An 18,850-nucleotide genomic window follows, 5' to 3' on the forward strand; every position below is an offset into this window, starting at 1 on the left:
TACAAAACAATGAGATGAGCTGTGACACTGTTAAAATACTTTTGATGACATACATAAATGAAGTCACACTATCATATAAGAAGACACGCTATGGTCTTCATGGTGAAAAATATGACCTTCATGCATCGTTCCTATACCGAGAACCGTTGCAAATGCAAATTTAAGCACATTTCCCGAGTCAAACTGTAATTTGACCCAGGTGTTCTTGTTATCTTGAATTCATCATTACATTTTGAAGAGAGACAAAGACTCGTTAAGTATAAACTAGATGTAATCTTATAATAAATTCATTGTGACATGAACAATAGATCATATAAGTAGCAACGAGAAGAAATAATGGCAGGGAAATATTTTTATTTGATAACTCGGTAGTTCAACACATTTTACAGTATTTCGTTCTTTGTAATGATATTTTTTCTTCTTTAATTAAATTTCTAGATTCGCAAGAGAACTTAGAATGTACAATTTATTTAGAAAAATGGTATCACTAATAACTGCTATAAATACATCTCGTAACGTCAGTGTAAAATCAGTGCAAATTACTATGGGTGAAATATTTGAAGGAATAGAAATTGACTGATGAACACTGTATAAACACACGGCATAAAATATACTTTAAATAGTGTAGCATTAACGAAATAGCTATACTAACCTACCGACACATTTCTACAGGAAGAAGTCTATGACTGAATTGTTAATAATTCTAGATTGACATTTTATCCTAACAAGTTCTTTTTAAAGTATGTGATCAATAAATTAAATTTGGCACATGAGACATAAACATACACAACTTAGTACATGTATTTTACACATACTTGAATATGCATAATGAAGCCTTTTGATGAAATTAAATAAAGTCGCCGTGTCGCGCAAGGAGAACACGCTTCCAATAACTCTCTTGGTCTCAACTCCTCGGACTCGCGTAAAAAGTTATGACGCAACTTGGCCGTCCACAGGCAACCTGGTATCTCTTTCATCATTCAGACCATAAGTGCGCTTCCGTTTAAACCACAAGGTGAATTAATATATATATATATATATCAGTAAATCGATACATTAAAAAAATAAATACGTTTAAATGCATATAACCGGTGAAGTTACGATCATTAAAACACGATTAAATTATCTTGAGTCAGATTATTTTGTTACATATCAATCAAATAGATGAATATTCATATTCTCAAATTCCAGTGCTACACAAACTATATATAAAACATATATCAATATTATAACAGTTTGTGGTATTGGTTTGCGTAGGTTACCAGATGAAAAAGGCTGACGTACGAAACCATTCGGAATTCCCAGACATTTTAATTGAACCACAGTCGTCGAGTCATTGTTGGTCCGTCCTCTTGCTATGACGGAAACACAGAATAATTTACAATTGGAAAAAGGTCCCGCGTTAAACATTTTTCAATCCGAAAGAGGCAAGCCGTAGACCAGATTCCAATTGGAAAGATGTCACGCGTTTCTGTTCATGATGTGGTGAAATGTGACAAAAGGATTGCATTGTAGAGTTAAAGATAATATCAGAATGTCTAATCGGCATGTCTTTAACATGGATGACACGGTGTCAATTGACTTGAAACGACGTTTTTGTTGTCAAAGTTTGGGCATAGCATGACCATTCAATATTAAAAGGAGATATCCATCTCCTTTGTCCATTTTACATCTTCGTTGCTTGTGATACGAAACGTGCTTTCTCCATTCAATTTCTCCTAATCTGTTGAATGGACATTCCAGTATGAGTCACAGGCTGCTGACATTTGATTTACATTTTCATGGTCTGTGGTATGGCCGTCTCGGTTACGTTGGTAACGAATGGCTTTCGTTGTATGTTCAGTTCATCTAAAAATAACAAAAAGGTTTTAATAACCTGTAGGTGATATCAAAACGTTGTAAATTCTAAATTGTAACGAACAATATTTCTTGTTTGTCAATTAACTAAATGTTTTGGGAAACACCAATATTTACCTAACGAAAGCTTAACACGAAGCGAGGCCGTAAATTGTTGCCGGTAACACATATGTCTCATTTTAATAGTCCCAATTTTAATTTCAATTTCGATTCAAAACAAGAATTTCAACCTTATAATTAACCGTTACTTGATTGGTACCTTCTATAATACATGGAGTCGATTTAAGATAATTACGTTCATTATATAATTGGCCAGTTTCGGTATTTCGTTTTTGTCTTTTATAGCTTTTCATCAGTTTCTTTTCAGGTTTAGGGATAGTGCTGACGGGTAGCAGATTAAGGAAGGATGGCATTTTGAGTAACTGTTTAGAATTGATTAATCTTTGAACCGTGTTTTATTTGATAAATGATTATTTTGAATGATGATCAGACTAACAAATATTTACTTCATCCAGATATTTGTTTATTAAATGATAGCGATTATAAAGTTAAACAGATCGCCGTGACGGTTATATGCTAATCTGAGTCAACATACACATTGTATCGTTTGAAATCTATATTTTATTTACTGATTGTTTAAATCGGGATTCATTAATTAGATTGCATGACGTTTAATCACCGTTAAATACTTATGCGTAATAACATTTTCTAACATTAAATCCTAATATAAAAAAAGGTGCAGAAAACCGGAATGAGTTGGCGACATCCTAATGTTTTAGTATAGATATTGAATTTATTTGTAGACGTGGCATCAAAGAAACAATTTTTGGAGTGGGACGTCTGGTTCGCCCGTTTTTAGTATAATGTGACAGGGTGGTGTTTACTGCAGATTGTCCTTGGCAGTATGTTTCAGTGGGGTAGCACTATGAAGTCGGCATCATCACGCAAACACGAAAATGCTGCAGCCTTGCACACTGTGGAGGCCATCCTTAAATTACCTTAGCTGTTGATAGGACGAAATACTAAATCAAGCAAAATATATTCATTTTAGAGATTTGTATCAACTACTTGAAATATGGTTACTATAAACACCCAGATGACCGAGTTATATACAAAAAAGGTAACGGACGTCAGATGGGTTTGATCAAAGTGTTTCTGATTGTTGGTGTAATGCTCCCCTATAGTGTATAATTATAGGTATGGAGACCACGATATGTATTACTTTCAAACAGGTAAGTGAACAATCCTATCATTTAGATCTTAATGAATGTCCTGTATCATTCAATGTGCTTTGTTGTTTGTTTGAGAAACTACATACCTATGCAATTATAATACTTGAGCGTTTATAAGTACCCTAATTCATACCCTAATCCAATATGATCTATCATAATGTATAGGTTAGTAAAAGTGCAATTTGATTTTCCCTTTTACTACCCATGTACTTTGCATATGATTCAATAATACCAGTATAGAATGAATTCAATGAAACCATTATTAAATCATTTCAATAACGGATTGAGGTATACCAAGATGAATTCTTTATCGTGAGTGCGAAATCACTGTTGGAGGGAGGACCATTTAATAATGTGAGTTAGCTTCAATTCTACCAGTATACAATAGCTTCAAATAACCCATGAAAAAAGATAACAATAGCTGGTAGTGCTCATGTACCCTTACGAATACGTAATTGTGACCCACTAAAGTCCAGACCATTTACTAGGTGACTTCAGGTTCAATTGAACGGCCATGATATCTTGACAACTGGGTAGACGAGACGCATGTAATTTTTTTTTTTTTTTTTTTTTTTTCAATTTTGTAATTTCTTCAGAGAGCAAAATCTGTTCAGACAAGCACCAAGGACAACGCAAGGAAAAACTAAAAAAAAACCTCATATAAATAATATGAATATTTCAATGGATTTAGCATGTTAGACAAACTTCATAAGCGGAATATTTATGTATTGAAATATCTCATTATTTTTTTTTCAAATGTTGAAATCTTGGAAAACAGTTAATATTATTTTAGGTTGTGTATTAGAAAAAAAACAAGTACTGATTGAAATGGGGACCATCACAAATGTCCCCAAAACACCATCGCAGTCATACCATTTTGTTCGGTACCCCCTTATAACATGTCTATACCAATTTTCACTTTAATCTGACAATTTCCTAATTTCAACCAATCAAAGGCCTTCATTTCGCTACCGTGGCAACCAAATGTTACCACGTTATTTTGCATCCTTAAAAACCCTCTATGTACCAATTTTATCGAAATTTGAGACCAAAATTCCAAAAAGGGAAATTGGCTCTGGCGGTCATCTTGGATTTCCGATCACGAAAAAGAAGTGTGCATTCCCAGATTTCTCCCCCACCCACCCCCTCCCCCTGTTAAAGAGTATGTCTGTGAATTTTCATGAAGATCCTCCGAGAAGTTTATGCGAAAAGTGAAGGAAACCTCCGCGGCGAAAAAAATGAGAAGAAACAAGAATAATAAGTCCCCAAAACGCCCCCGTAGTCATACCAATGTGTTCGGTATCCCTCAAAACAAACACATTGAAAGCGAATAGTATTGAAATTCGAACCAATCAGATACCAGTAAATGGCAGCTATTGTTAAAACGAGAGCGACCGGTGTCCCATGATGTACCTACATACCAAATTTCATCAAAGTCTGACAATATCTAAATTTGGACCAATCAGAGTCCAGGAAATGGCGGCCATTTTTTAAAATGTGGAAGTGAGGTAACGACAGTATCCGGCGTCCCATCGTGTACCTATACCATATATCATCAATATCGGTCAATATTTAAATTTGGACCAATCAGAGGCCAGGAAATTGTGGCCATTTTGATAAAATGTGAAAGTGAGGTTACGAGAGTGACCGGTATCACATGATGTACCGACAAACCAAATTCATCAAAATCGGAAAATATATTAATTTCAACCAATAAGAGGGTAGAGGGTGACATAATATGATAAGACGAAAACAAAAAATTGAAGCCAGTTGCGAGTTCCGGTTAAGTAAAAAAGAACTGGTTCCGAGTTCCGTTTATCTTAAACGGAACTCGAAACTGGGACCAAAACCAATAAAGCTAATACAAAGTATTTCAGTTTTTCTTAAACGGAACTCGGAACTGGGACCAAAACCAATAAAGCTAATACATAGTATTTCAGTTTTTCTTAAACGGAACTCGGAACTGGGACCAAAACCGATAAAGCTAATACATAGTATTTCAGTTTTTCTTAAACGGAACTCGGAACTGGGACCAAAACCTATAAAGCTAATACATAGTATTTCAGTTTTTCTTAAACGGAACTCGGAACTGGGACCAAAACTCGATAAAGCTAATACATTGCAGTTCCGTTTATGTTAAACGAAACTCGGAACTGGATTTACTCAAGTTTTTAACGCATTCTCGAGAGCTAAGTATCAACTGTATGTCGTTAATTGACTTGATAACTGTACACGTAATTATATTGTTTGATGATACCCATATTACCATTCAAGATACCACAGTGACGGGAAATTGATTTTACTTTTTTTACACAAGTACACACGATACAAAACTTATTTACTTAATGTAGATATAAATGTTGCAACATATGATGAATATGATATTTATAAAAACAGAAAAATGTTATATTGTTCACATTTTTACTATCTAAACATCTATGCCTAAATATGACTCGTACAAAAGAAAGGGAATTATTGAACGGAAAGTGTTATATTAACCCCCTCCCCTTTAAATATTATAAATTATTAAATATTTTTTTGTAATGATTAAAACAAATACCAAGAGTGACTCTTTTAAAATCTTATTAAAAAAACCTCTTTCCTTTACAAAAACATAGAGCTAAATCTCCCCCCCCCCCCCCCCCCCCCTTCCAATTTGTTGTTGAAATCGCCAAAGTAATTTCATCCAGTGTCTTATTCACGTTTGTACCTATATGTATCAGTTTTGTTTACTCTTATGTGTAACTGAGTTCGCCTTTCGAATAAAAAAAATATCCCATCATTACTTTACTAAGTATTTTACCTTTAATATTCATGCCACGCCCATTTCGAATTTTTGAAATATAAAATAAACAAATTGTTCAGAATTTATTTCACAGATAAAGCATTCAAAATACTCTTTCAATAACTTACGAACCATCTACGCCATCTATGAACCTGTTCATTTTTATGACAAATTAGGCCTAGACAGTCGGTGACCTGTTAACGGATATCAATCAAAAATAATTGAAATGTAAGAGAAAAAGCCACAAAAGATGATAAACGGGGTAGGGGTATTATTGATATTAAATACGTTAGATACCAGCCAACAACGTCATTATTGTCAACGCAAAAATATTAAGTTATTCATAAAGAGTTCCTCCCGGTTTAAATGTACTAAAAATTCCAAAGGAATATATTGCTCTATCTATGTAGTATATAATGAAATTAAAGTATGCATAAATCTTTACGTATAATTATATGGCGTCTTTCCTCCGGAGCACATGGGAATTTAGTACACTTGCAAGGGTTTCCACATAATAATATATTTTGAACAATTTTCTAGCCTATCTGCAATTTGCATTCGACATTGAGAGGCGATGCAATTTAAATGCACACATATTCCACTCCTGGCTTGTGGTTACATCACTTAAACCAATGACAGTTAAATTTCCCTGGTAGAAACAGTCATTATACCGGTTACTTACGAGTATCTATATACAATAATTCCAAATTTTGCCATTTTTTACATTTCCAGTTGACAACCAATCTGTATCGGAATAAAACATGTCGCCATTGTTGTTTTTATTCCATGCATCTGATTTCAATTAAAGGAATTATACACAATGTGAACAATTCATAACATTTCAGAACAGGTGCATATAAATGCTAGTGACTTTTATCATTATACACCTTCCCCTGCATGTTAGGGTTGGGGATGGGGGTGGGAATATACTGGAATCAGGTTGTCTGTCTGTCCGTCTAAAAACAAATTCGCAATGACTCTTTTACTATCCAATAAAACTGTGAAGGTATGGTTACAGGATGAACTTGAAGTATGTATAAAAAATTGAAATCAAAAACAAAATGGCCACCGGAGATGACTTCTGGTCAATATTAAGATATTGTCTGATTTCGATGACATTAAGCATGTAGGAGTAGTATTGCACTTCAAAAACAAAAGCGGTGTATTATTAAGCATTGTCCAATTTTCATGACATGTGCTAAATAGATTCACCATGGAACACTGGTTACTTTTGCAACCTCAAATTCGCATTTTTAGAAAAGGGCCGCCATTTACTTGCCTTTGATTTGTCGACATTTACATAATGTTCGGTTTTAATGAAAATAAGGGACTGATAACTCAACTTAATTGGTTTTGTTGCCATAGTAACAACACGGAAGACTGATTGGTCGAAATTTAAAATTGTCCACTGTTAATGAAAATTTGTGTATAGGGATATAAGGGAATGAGAGTTCAACCGTGTTAATTTCATTGTTGTACACATGATTTCGTTGTCGGCGGCGGTTGGGGAAGGGGGGGGGGGGGGATGAAGAGGGAAATAGTGCATAACAACAATTATTTATGTTGACGATAGAGTAATGATCTGACGATATTTAAACCCATTCAGGTAGAGAACATGCACGCTTTAACTAAATTACCAACATAAATAAAACTTACTGTTATCCCAAAGTTTCCATTCTGTAGCTTTCGGATTCTTCGGCCTGAAATTGTGTAATGGTATATTTATGTATGCCATAGATTAAAAAGTTATAATAATAGTATAATATTGTAAATATAGGTCGCAACTTTTTGTTGGTAGTCTGACTGTGCAATGTCAGTAAAACACGACCGTTTTAATCTACATTTGATGTACCATTTCCTCAATTATATTTCAACTTTTACCATTTAGCAATATTTCTATTTCATTGCTTTCTGATATTACAATGTGAGAGTTTGATTTGATCTCAGAACATATTCTGCGAATTGCTGTATCATAACTATGTAAGTCGTGTTATACTTCTGAACAAATATGTAAAGCTAATTACATTCGGATGTCTCCTGTCTTTAAAAAGATGGTTTTTAATTGCATTATTCGTAAGAGGTGACTAAATTTGGGTCATTTTATCTTCCTTTTCATTCTCTACAATGATATCTCTTTCTGTCAGTCTTCACTTATGCCTTTGGGTTAAAGCGGCAATAGCTTTTCTTTAATTGCTTAGACATATCATAGCATTATATATAATAATATATATAAACAGGAAAGGCTACTTACGTCACGATAACACGATTAGGTGTTCTTTTCGGGCATTTACACATCTTGCTGCAGTCTCTGTGAAAAATCAAATGACGAGGTTTACACCAAGAATACTATTTATAAGTTAACTTAGGACTGGTATACAGACATACTGCGCACAATACTACTAATATCGTGCTGTATTGCATAACATAGCTTTACCCCATTGCTTTACCATGCTGTATATAATAACATTTAAAGGTACGGGTAACTTGTGTTTCTTTTTTACAACAAAACAGTATGTTAAATAAAGTATTACAGCATGTTTCAGCATAACATATGATACTTCGAATATTTTCATACAGACATAAGACTATATTTTCCCTTTACTAAAACTACTCTGCGATACGCTTTCGTTAAGCCTCCCTCGCGCGTCTACGCCATTTCCGAATTCCTGACATAGATATAAGCATTGCCTGGCACCATGCCGACGGGAACTATTGATATATCTATCACACTTACGTTGGACATTTCAATCCAGAGCAACAACCTGCGTTTCTGAGCAACAAACACAGCAATAACATGAGTCCCAACAGCGCTAGAGCCACCAGAGACGCTATAAGTGCGATGTTTTCCACTGTCCAAAAGTCCGTCGGAGCCAGTGTGGTAGTGGTCGTGGTGGGCGTGGTAGTGGTCCGATACCTATATACAATATCAACATACGTAGTTCCGGTCAGTGGCGGAATTCCATGGTCCACAGCTGTCACATAAAACCGATGTGTTGTACCGTATTCGAAGGTCAGATCTGTAAGTAATATGATCTGGCCATTTTTGGCGAGTTTGTAATACGGCTCGCCGGTAGAAGAAGTTCCAGTATATTCTATTTCAGCATTGTTTCCCGAGTCCCGGTCGCTGGCGTTCATGGTCCAGATAATGTTCCCAGGGCTATGGAGTTGATTCGCTTCCACTACATAACCTCCTGCGTTGAAGTCAGGTATGTTGTCGTTGATGTCTCTGATGAATATTGACACGGTTGCCGTCCCTGTAACGGATAAAAACACAGGTAATAAAATAATTCAGGAATAATATATTAACTATTAGATTGAAAGACTAAATATTTTCCTCCGAGATAATACACACATCTTAACAGAAGATAATTAAGCCTAAACAAATAATTCCTATTGTTTTATATAACAGCTACAAATTAGGTCACTCAGATGAATTCTCTAAACTTAAGTGTTTTCGTCAGAATTAATGCCCCTCCCCAAATCATATTCATACAATAAATTATTTACAAGCAATTAGTACTTCATTCGCTGTTCAATATCAACCACAGTATTTCATTTGTAGCCTTCCTCTATATCAAAATGGAAATACATTTTATCATACGACCGTGCAATGGTGTTAAAGGGCCCTAAAACCATACCACTACCACATGAAATATATGTATATGTGATGAACTAAGTCCTCCAATATAACTCTTCTCGTTTAGCCTTTAGTTGATCGTTCTTCCCCATAATGAAGGCATTGGGGTTTGTACCCTGGAAGAAATATACAGAAATCCAAAAATATGGTAGTTTTCACTCCTCACGCTCAACAGTTTTAGGAGTTCGCCCATAGTCAGTATAATTTGACCAGATTAGCTGTCCAGCTGGGTGTCTACGGCATCATGCTTAGTGAGGTATCACCATAAAGTCAGCATCAACAACCATACACATATACAGCTCGAAAACAGAGGGGACCGTCCTTTAATGACCACAGCTGTTTATAGGACGTTTAACAACACAAACCATACAACACTCCCGAAAAATGTACAATGTAGGATATTTTGTGCCGTCACAATAAAAACATCACTCATTGGTAACTCACGGACGTGCTATGTATCGTTTTAGTTGACATGTGTTAGTAACATTCTGTTTAGTTTGGGGTATTTACTTATATCCTGAAACAATTCATTTACCGGTCAGAGAGTATGTGTCTGTACATTGGATGACAATCGTCGCGTTCTGTGGGTGGTTGCCGCTGTCGAAATCATAATCCACGGCAAATGTGAGGATGCCGCTATTCTGATCAATGGCAAATAGATGCGAGTCTGTTCCGCTTATAATTGTATACATATGGGAATCTGGATTATCCGGATCAGTTATGGAGAATCCAAGATTAATGGACGGATATCCAATCTGGAAATATGAATGTTTTTATTGTTATTATCATTATGGTATCATATTAATATTGGCGACCCTGCTCCTTATTTAAGAAATAATTGTTATTTTTTGTTGTTCACTGGTGTATGAACGGCATTTTATGACAGATATTTTAAATGACGCGCTACGCGCGTCATAGTGAAATATCTGTCAAAAAATGCCGTTCATACACCAATGAACAACAAAAAATAACAATTATTTCTTATATTTACATTTCAAAATTATTTTTCAACGTAATCTTTGAAAACAATCATAAGAAACAGTATTCTACGTTCGTTATACGTAGTGACGAAACAGCTGAATGATCGATGTAGCAGCGAAACAGATAGTTGCAATTTGGCGGGAAAGGTAATCAAGTACACAAGTTCAATTTTACAATTATTAACAAGTTTTAAAGTTGATAAAACATGATTTCATGTGTAATCAAACGCGATTTTATATTCACACTTATGCATTCTACGTGGCACCGTCAACAATGTACTGTATGTATTCATACGCGACAGGTTAATTGTTCACCTAGGAATGAACGCTAATTTTGTTAGTACCTTCATATAGAGAACACACAGTGGAAATGTAAATATTAAAAAATGTGCCAACTGTTCAAAAGATCTTAGCGTCGATAAATGTATATCCACATTTGATTCCGTAATTGCAAAAACACAATATCCAATTTGTACGTACCCCTCCTTCGTCAACGGAGTATTCATAAAGTGTCTTGTCGAAGTTGCATTTCTCCCCCTTCTCTAGTACTATAATCTGTAGGTGGTACGGACCTGTTGTGTGTATACCGTCCGTAACATAGAAGTCAAGCGTGTATGTGACCTGGCCTTCATAATTAAAACTTTTGCGATGCGCTAGCGACAGCACGTCTGCAACAGATATTCATGTTTGTTTATTTAATTTGTACAAAAGTATATTAGTCATCAAATAATTCAGGTATGCTTTGTATTCAATGCTTTTGGTATGAATATTGTCATTTTGACACATTTTAATGATAGGAATTTGAAAATTATTCCATACTTACTATTTGTCAAGTTAAACAAGGCAGCATCGGTAGCAGGTGTGGTGTCAAATGTCACATATTGAGTCTGTCCGCTGTCCGGGTCATTTACATTCAGGGTATATAATACAGTGCGAGAGGCGGTAGTTTCCGAAAATGAAACGGAAGTGACAGAATTGAGAGCGAGGTTGGTAATGGTTGGCTCTGTGTTGAGGTCTACAACAAAGACATTTTACACGTGTAAATATCGTTAGCTATTTCACTTCCCTGCTCAAAATCAAAAGAAATAAATATTGCTCCTTAAATATTTCACTTCGCTGTTCAAAATTTAAAAGATCCATATTGCTCGTTAAATATTTCACTTCGCTGTTCAAAATTCAAAATTGCTTGGTAAATCATTCATTTATCAACATTTTGCGTCACTAACGAGCCCTTGAAGGTTGAGACAGCTGTATAGTGGAGTTTAATTAATGCTGACTCTATTGTATCTAGCTCTTAATTTGTATTGGAATTTGCTATATCTTGGGTGCCGTTTGTGTAATCCGAAGAAAAGCATTTCTTTTTCTGGCCATTTGTATATCAGTTTATATCTATGTCCATGCTCCCTGTACAAACAGGAAATTTCTAAGACATAATTTCTAAGTTTAGTGATGAAATATTTGTTACAGAAATGTACGAACTAGTGAGAGAGAGGCTGAGTAGCGCTGAGGTAGAGAGTTTGTTGTCCGTAGCGGTCACATTAAACACGTATACACTTGTTAACTCTGTTTGTAGATTCCTGGTTGCTGTTATTACTCCAGTTGCTGAAACGATAAACAAGAATATTAATACAATAAGTTGATGCAAACATAAAGTACGGGATATTAAAAAAAATCGTATCCAGGGCTCGACAAGCGAACCCTCGCAATCAGAGTACATCCTAACAGTAGCCCTAACAGTATTTCCCACAATAACTAAGTTAGGAAGATTATCTTATATAGTACGTATTCTCTACAAAAGCAATCTGATACATGACATGCTGTCTATAGTTCAAAGTTGACCAGACACGACCGCCTGGTAACGGTTTCCTTGGGATTACCCTTACCTTTATCTTCTCCAAGGAAACGTCAGCTTGATAATTGTTTTTACCTGCCTTTTTCATTGAAACATACATGACTTTTCCTTGAAAAAGGATTTACAATTTCCCCCTTATCCCCACATGGTTTATAAAACATATGTTAAACTAATAATAACTAAATTTCTGATTATTTTTCACAACTCATATTCTGCTTGGAATGCATTAAGATTTTCATATCATTATTATTCCATATTTTTGAAGTGTTCATGCTATTAAAGTGCAAAAACTCTGTTCGAAATAATGGGGTAATCTCTTGGCTTACTGTTTGGTCAAGAACGAATGGTTTGCTCTCTTTTATCAATCGTTATAATTATTGTTTTCATATATAGACATATACCACTAGACCAACCGTTGATGATTCGTCAGTTTGTTAGTACAACGTCATCGCTACCTTTGTTGATAGTAAAACTATCGGTGGTCGGGGTGGCCTCCATGCTGAAGTAGACCTGATCCAGATCTGCGTCAGTAGCAGTTACGGTGAAAATACTGGTGTATATAGCCGTGTTCAATGCGTCTTGATCGGGCGAAACAGCCCCTGTCAACACCGACAACATATGTTAGTATATCACCCTATAATTTAGAATATTGGTCCAATCCTCCATAATTTCATATAATCGTACACGCCTTCATTAAATGCTACATTGGTTAAACATTCCATTTTAATATCAGGTATATTGAAATACCCATTGGCTACCCTGTATGAGTTACGTACTATCGCAAACACTAGAATACCGCAGGCTCCCAAAACACATACGCTGCATGCATACATGTGGCACATCGGTAATAAAAAGAAAAGAAAGCACAGACATTCAGAGCAGTAAGACAATGAAAGGAAAGAGCTATCGATAGGATGTTGAATAATACTAAACCAAACTAAATTAATCGACATATTAGTATACCAATTAATTACCTGGTAAATTGGTAAACTCTGGTGGACGATTTTCGATGACATCTACGGTAAGGACAGCTGTCCCTGAGGCCCCCGACGGGGAGTCGACGCAGGTGAATGTGACATTGTATAATGGTGATATGTTGTGATTAAATCCGGGGTTGGACAGGATATAGAGTTGGTAAACTGTAAATAAACATATTATCCTGCTATATTCAGAGGAAACTATGGTGAAACTTTAACAATTGAGGCTGGTTCATTCTTAACAGTATATTTCTAAACGAATACAAAGATAATGATAATAACATCATACGGGTAGTTTTCGATGATTTCTATCCGGCGGACTCAGTCAGCCCTACTGTGATAAGGGACTGTTTTATTGACGTTCCGTCACATTACTTCCATAACTCTCACTCATAGTCTATGATGATCAACCATAGTATATTACGTTCAACCACGTCACTGTCGTGAAATTCAGTTACATGATATCGGTCATATAAAATCTGTCTACTTAAAAATAATTCAAATGACAGAAATGACAGCAAGACTAACACGAACGTTCTTGATTATCCAAGATTCTGACTTAAATTCCATAACGCAATCTCGTAATGTGGTATTCTTACTGTGAGTAAAAAACGCTAGCTCATGATCCATAATCATGCAAAACAGTCCAAAAGGCTATCATTCTTGAGCCATCACCCTTACCCACAGTTCAAAGCTCTCACTCATGATCCATATCCCTGACCAAGTCAAACACGCTCTCTCGGGACCTATACTACAGTCGAACACGTTCACTCTTTACTATAACCATGACACACAGCCGACAACGCTCACTGATGATCCATAATCCTGACCCAATCAACAGCGCTCACTCATAATCCATAAACCTGACCATGTCAAAAACGCTGACTCTCACTCCAAAAACGCTCACTCTTGATCCATAACCCTGACACACAGACCAAAACGCTCAGTCATTACCAATAACATAAAATACAGTCAAAACCGCTCACGCAACCTCCCAAAACATACATACGCACTCACCACACGCATGCATGTCGCACGCACAGGAGGCCGTCCTTAAATTACCTTAGCTGTTAATGGGACGTTAAACAAAATAAACAAAACAAAACAAAACCAAGCTCACTCATGATCTACAACCCTGACACACAGCCAAAACCGCTCACTCATGATCCATAACGCTATCCCATAGTCCAAAACGCCCCATAATCCTGACCCACAGACCAAAACGCCCACACATGATCCACAACTCTGACCCAATCAACAGCGCTCACTCATAATCAATTACCTTGACCATGTCTAAAACACTGACTCTTCATCCAAAACCCTGTCCCAGTCTAAAACGCCAACTCATGGCCCATACCCCTGACCAACAGTCCAAAACGCCCAATCTTGATCCATAACCCTGAAACACATCCAAAAACGCTCACTCATGAACCATAAGGCTGACGTAAAGTCCAAAACGCTCACTCATTATTTACAACACTGACCAGCAGTCAAAAACGCTCACTCATGATCCATAATCCTTATCCACAGACCAAAACGCCCACCCATTATCCAAAACCCTGACCCAATCACCAGCGCTCAATCATAATCCATAAACCTGACCAAGTCTAAAACACTGACTCTTCATCCAAAACCCTGTCCCACAGTCCAAAACGCCAACTCATGACCCATACCCCTGACCAACAGTCCAAAACGCCCACTCTTGATCCATAACCCTGAAACACATCCAAAAACGCTCACTCATGAACCAAAAGGCTGACGTAAAGTCCAAAACGCTCACTCATTATTTACAACACTGACCAGCAGTCAAAAACGCTCACTCATGATCCATAATCCTTATCCACAGACCAAAACGCCCACCCATTATCCAAAACCCTGACCCAATCACCAGCGCTTAATCATAATCCATAAACCTGACCAAGTCTAAAACACTGACTCTTCATCCAAAACCCTGTCCCACTGTCAAAAAAGCCAACTCATGGCCCATGCCCTGACCAACAGTCCAAAACGCCCACTCTTGATCTATAAACCTGACACACAGTCCAAAATGTCACTCATGATCCACAGCGCTGACGTATATTGCAAAATGCTCACTCTTGATTTTTAACCCTGACCAGCAGTCAAACACTCACTCTTTATTTTTAACCCTGACCAGCAGTCAAAAACGCTCACTCATTATCTATAACCCTGGCTATCTGTCAAAAACGTTCCGGACCTTATAGTTAGAAGAGCTAAGTTATATCACGCCAACCTATGGTGCATACACACTCAATTCGTCCTTAACGCGTTCCCCTTTCTCAAAGTCAAGGTGACAAATACATACCTAATGCTGGCACTGTCTTTTCATAAAGCATGCGCTTATTTTCGCGTATTTAATAACCGGAAGTTTCAGGCAAGTTATCTCATATTCGGAAGTGATTAGTGACTGCGATGGTGTAAGTACCTACCTCCAGTGGTGCTATTCTTTCTGAGGTCGAAAGCTGAACTGGCTGGAGCTACAGAAATACTACAGATAAACACGTTTGACTCTGCGTCTGTCACAGAAAGGGCCCAAATCTCAATCTCAGCTGCCTGATTCTCGGAGACAGAGTAAACGTCCGGTAACCCTGTGAATGCTGGAGCTGTATTTCCGGCCACGTCGGCGTACATAATTGCTGAACTGGTACCTCCATTATCATCAGAGCACGTGATAGTTAGCACGTGCTGCGTCGCTACCGCAGTGCTCAGCTGTAGGTTAGCATCGTTATCCAGATGGACTTTGTATTCTAGAAGATTAAAGTAGAACTGTCAACAACAAGTAATAAAGAGTTCATTTTGCTACTTTATATGTATTCAAAGAATATCCGGTATGAATTAATTTCAGTATATCGGCCTTGTTTATAGACGAATATCAAACGATATTAAGCTACAGTACCCGGAATAGATACATCCTGAACGATGGAAAAAGGACCGGTCGGCGTTGACGTCACGCTACACGTGATAGGGTCCCCTTCAGGGTCAGTAACAGCTAAAGTATGCAAATCCCGCCCGACAGTCTCGGTCTCGTCGACATTCACCGTGACCGGAAGTCCTGTGATCACCGGGTCGCCATTAGGAGACACATTGACGGTGAGTGTTCCGGTCGAGGAGCCCCAATTGTCTGAACAGACGATTGGGATCGTATACTGGGGAGTAGTAGCCTGGTCTAGTCCAGCACCAGCATCGACGTACACTGGAAATAATTTAAATCTGGTGACTTGCGCAAAGCTTAGATAGGAGAGATAAAAAAAAAAATCGTAAAGGAAATTTAGAAGAGGTAGTAAGATGAAATTTTGCTATCAATTTCCTTTACACATTTTTGGCCATATACACAACACGCAGGTTGATTTTAACATACTCTTGCAGCAGTATCAATATTAAGGTATGTGGTAAATCCGAAAAAAAAAACGAAATCAATTATAGAAAATATAAAATTGATGAAATATAAGTCATTAGCAAAAGTTAAGCCTATTTACAGAAAAAAGCTTCAATAGAAAGGGAAATTGCTCCACGAACTTAAGTAAACCACATGGTACAAAATGCTTAACTGAATGAGCATACATAACAAAATGCACAAAAGAATCCCTATCCACCGAGTGAACGTAGGGTAAATGTTTGTATCTCCGATAAATAGTATTTAAATATAAAGATGTCTTATATACTTCGCTCTACTAGTATTTCAGTGTTAATCTACATTGCACTCACAGAAGCATCGATACATTTTAGAATAAATTGTTATGTCTTAACCTGGAGTGGCTTAATCATATACTATACCCATTGTATATCCGACCAAATTAATAAAGTGTATGAAATATATCTATCTTGCTAGTACAAGGTTGTCAAAAAGTACTTGCGCTGATGAAGGAGATATGTTTTCCTCTAAACAGTGATTGTTATGCATGTATGTGTATTGTAGTACCCTACAATATGATACATTCCACTGCTAAGATAACAAATGGTAGAATTTACTTGAGTTCTACATCTTAGCAGCTTAAAGGGACCGATCATGGGCTGGGTACATCACACGATTGCAATTTACCTACCATAAGTACCGTGCAGAATGCTGAAAGGCGCTGATGCGGGTGTCGTAGTTCCGATAAAGCACGAGAATGAATCTGTATCAGTCACAGATATGTTGTGTACAAGAGTGGAAACAGTGATACCCTCCTTGACTGTTACGGAAGTTGGCATACCGGAAATGGTAGGGGGCGTGTTGGGCAGTATATCAACAGGTGATGGTGGAGGTAGCAGCGTTACCGTGTTGGTCTGTACATACAATATTCAATGTGTACTGAGGTACTGTATCATACTCAAAACCTGGGTTCGTGGATAGGTATAAGTTGTAGGCTGAAGAAAACAAAAACAAAGTAATCTTATTGAAGAGCCGAAAGAATACGGAGCTTTGAATGAAGCTATACGTCTCAAAATCAATAAAACAAGGACAAAATTTGAAATACAAAAAATGTATATATTTACATACATCACATTTAAACAAAACAAAAAAAAACCAAAGGATTAAAGGCCAGGTGTGTCTGAGGCGTAAGCGTCTTCTTCAAAGAGCATAATTAACTTCATAGTTAATTAGCCAGGCAGTGAATTTCTACCAAACATTCATTCGTTCGTTGTTAGCATGCATGACTTGATACCCTATTTATCTTAACGGTAGGGATAATATCTACAAAATATACCATAGAACTAGCTGAGCAATCATTATTTTAGATTTCAAGATCCTGTTAGCATATCAAATGTCTAATCTTATATTTACCCAGGAAGTAATCTTGTAAAAATTATAAAAAAAAATAATTTCCAGTTTATTTAGACTGAAAGTCAATTATTCTTTTTACGAACGGGTCAGAAAGAAAGCAGTTGGATGTTTAATGACATATTTATCGTTTCAAACCTACAGAGGACCAAATACATATTTTCAGAGACATTTCGACAGGTCAGCGTTAGCAAAAATAACGTTTTGTAATGAAATGTTTTCAAATCGTTCGTGTCGTTTGTACAATCGTTCAAAGTAGCGGTCATATAGCAGAAATAACATGTGCTAATTCAATCAAAATCTTTTTGTAATTTTCATATCTGAATGTAGTTATATAGTCATATATAATTATGTCTTTGAAGAAGAATATTTACTCTTTAATTGAAATAATTGAAAACTAAACACGTGAACAGTTCAAAGAACATCAAATACAAAAGAAGTTCAGGGGGCACTCCATGGATCTTATATAATGTAAATTAATGACTCAAAACCCGATAGATTTAAAGTGTTTTTTATGTATTTATTATCTATGCCCATGTGTAGAAGATTTCTATTTATTTTTTTCCTTGTCAGTCCTAGTGATTATCTTATGTGTCTGATGCCTTGGTCTACTTTTCTAACTGTCCTATTCAAACCCATATTGTCAGCCTTCCTAAACTGGCGACTGTTATATGATATACATTTCACATACCATACATATTAGACTGAACTTCCCTAACTGATATAAACAACTGTTATCACCTAACCAAA

General features: G+C 36.5%; 1 protein-coding gene across 1 annotated transcript in view; it reads right to left on the reverse strand.

Moving 5' to 3' along the window:
* Nucleotides 1-487: 487 nt before the first annotated feature.
* Nucleotides 488-18,850, reverse strand: part of LOC117317007 (protocadherin Fat 4-like) — a 33,398-nt gene continuing 15,035 nt past the window's right edge. Inside the window, 15 exon segments of the mRNA XM_033871784.1 lie at nucleotides 488-509; nucleotides 588-1,848; nucleotides 7,531-7,574; nucleotides 8,126-8,182; nucleotides 8,609-9,128; nucleotides 10,047-10,266; nucleotides 10,972-11,159; nucleotides 11,315-11,506; nucleotides 11,971-12,093; nucleotides 12,799-12,942; nucleotides 13,318-13,482; nucleotides 15,768-16,085; nucleotides 16,235-16,531; nucleotides 17,382-17,568; nucleotides 17,570-17,685. Of these exon segments, the coding sequence (XP_033727675.1) occupies nucleotides 1,772-1,848; nucleotides 7,531-7,574; nucleotides 8,126-8,182; nucleotides 8,609-9,128; nucleotides 10,047-10,266; nucleotides 10,972-11,159; nucleotides 11,315-11,506; nucleotides 11,971-12,093; nucleotides 12,799-12,942; nucleotides 13,318-13,482; nucleotides 15,768-16,085; nucleotides 16,235-16,531; nucleotides 17,382-17,568; nucleotides 17,570-17,685 (2,648 nt within the window). The 3' untranslated portion in view covers nucleotides 488-509; nucleotides 588-1,771.

This window comes from Pecten maximus, chromosome 18, assembly GCF_902652985.1.
Source record: "Pecten maximus chromosome 18, xPecMax1.1, whole genome shotgun sequence".
Lineage (NCBI taxonomy): Eukaryota > Metazoa > Mollusca > Bivalvia > Pectinida > Pectinidae > Pecten > Pecten maximus.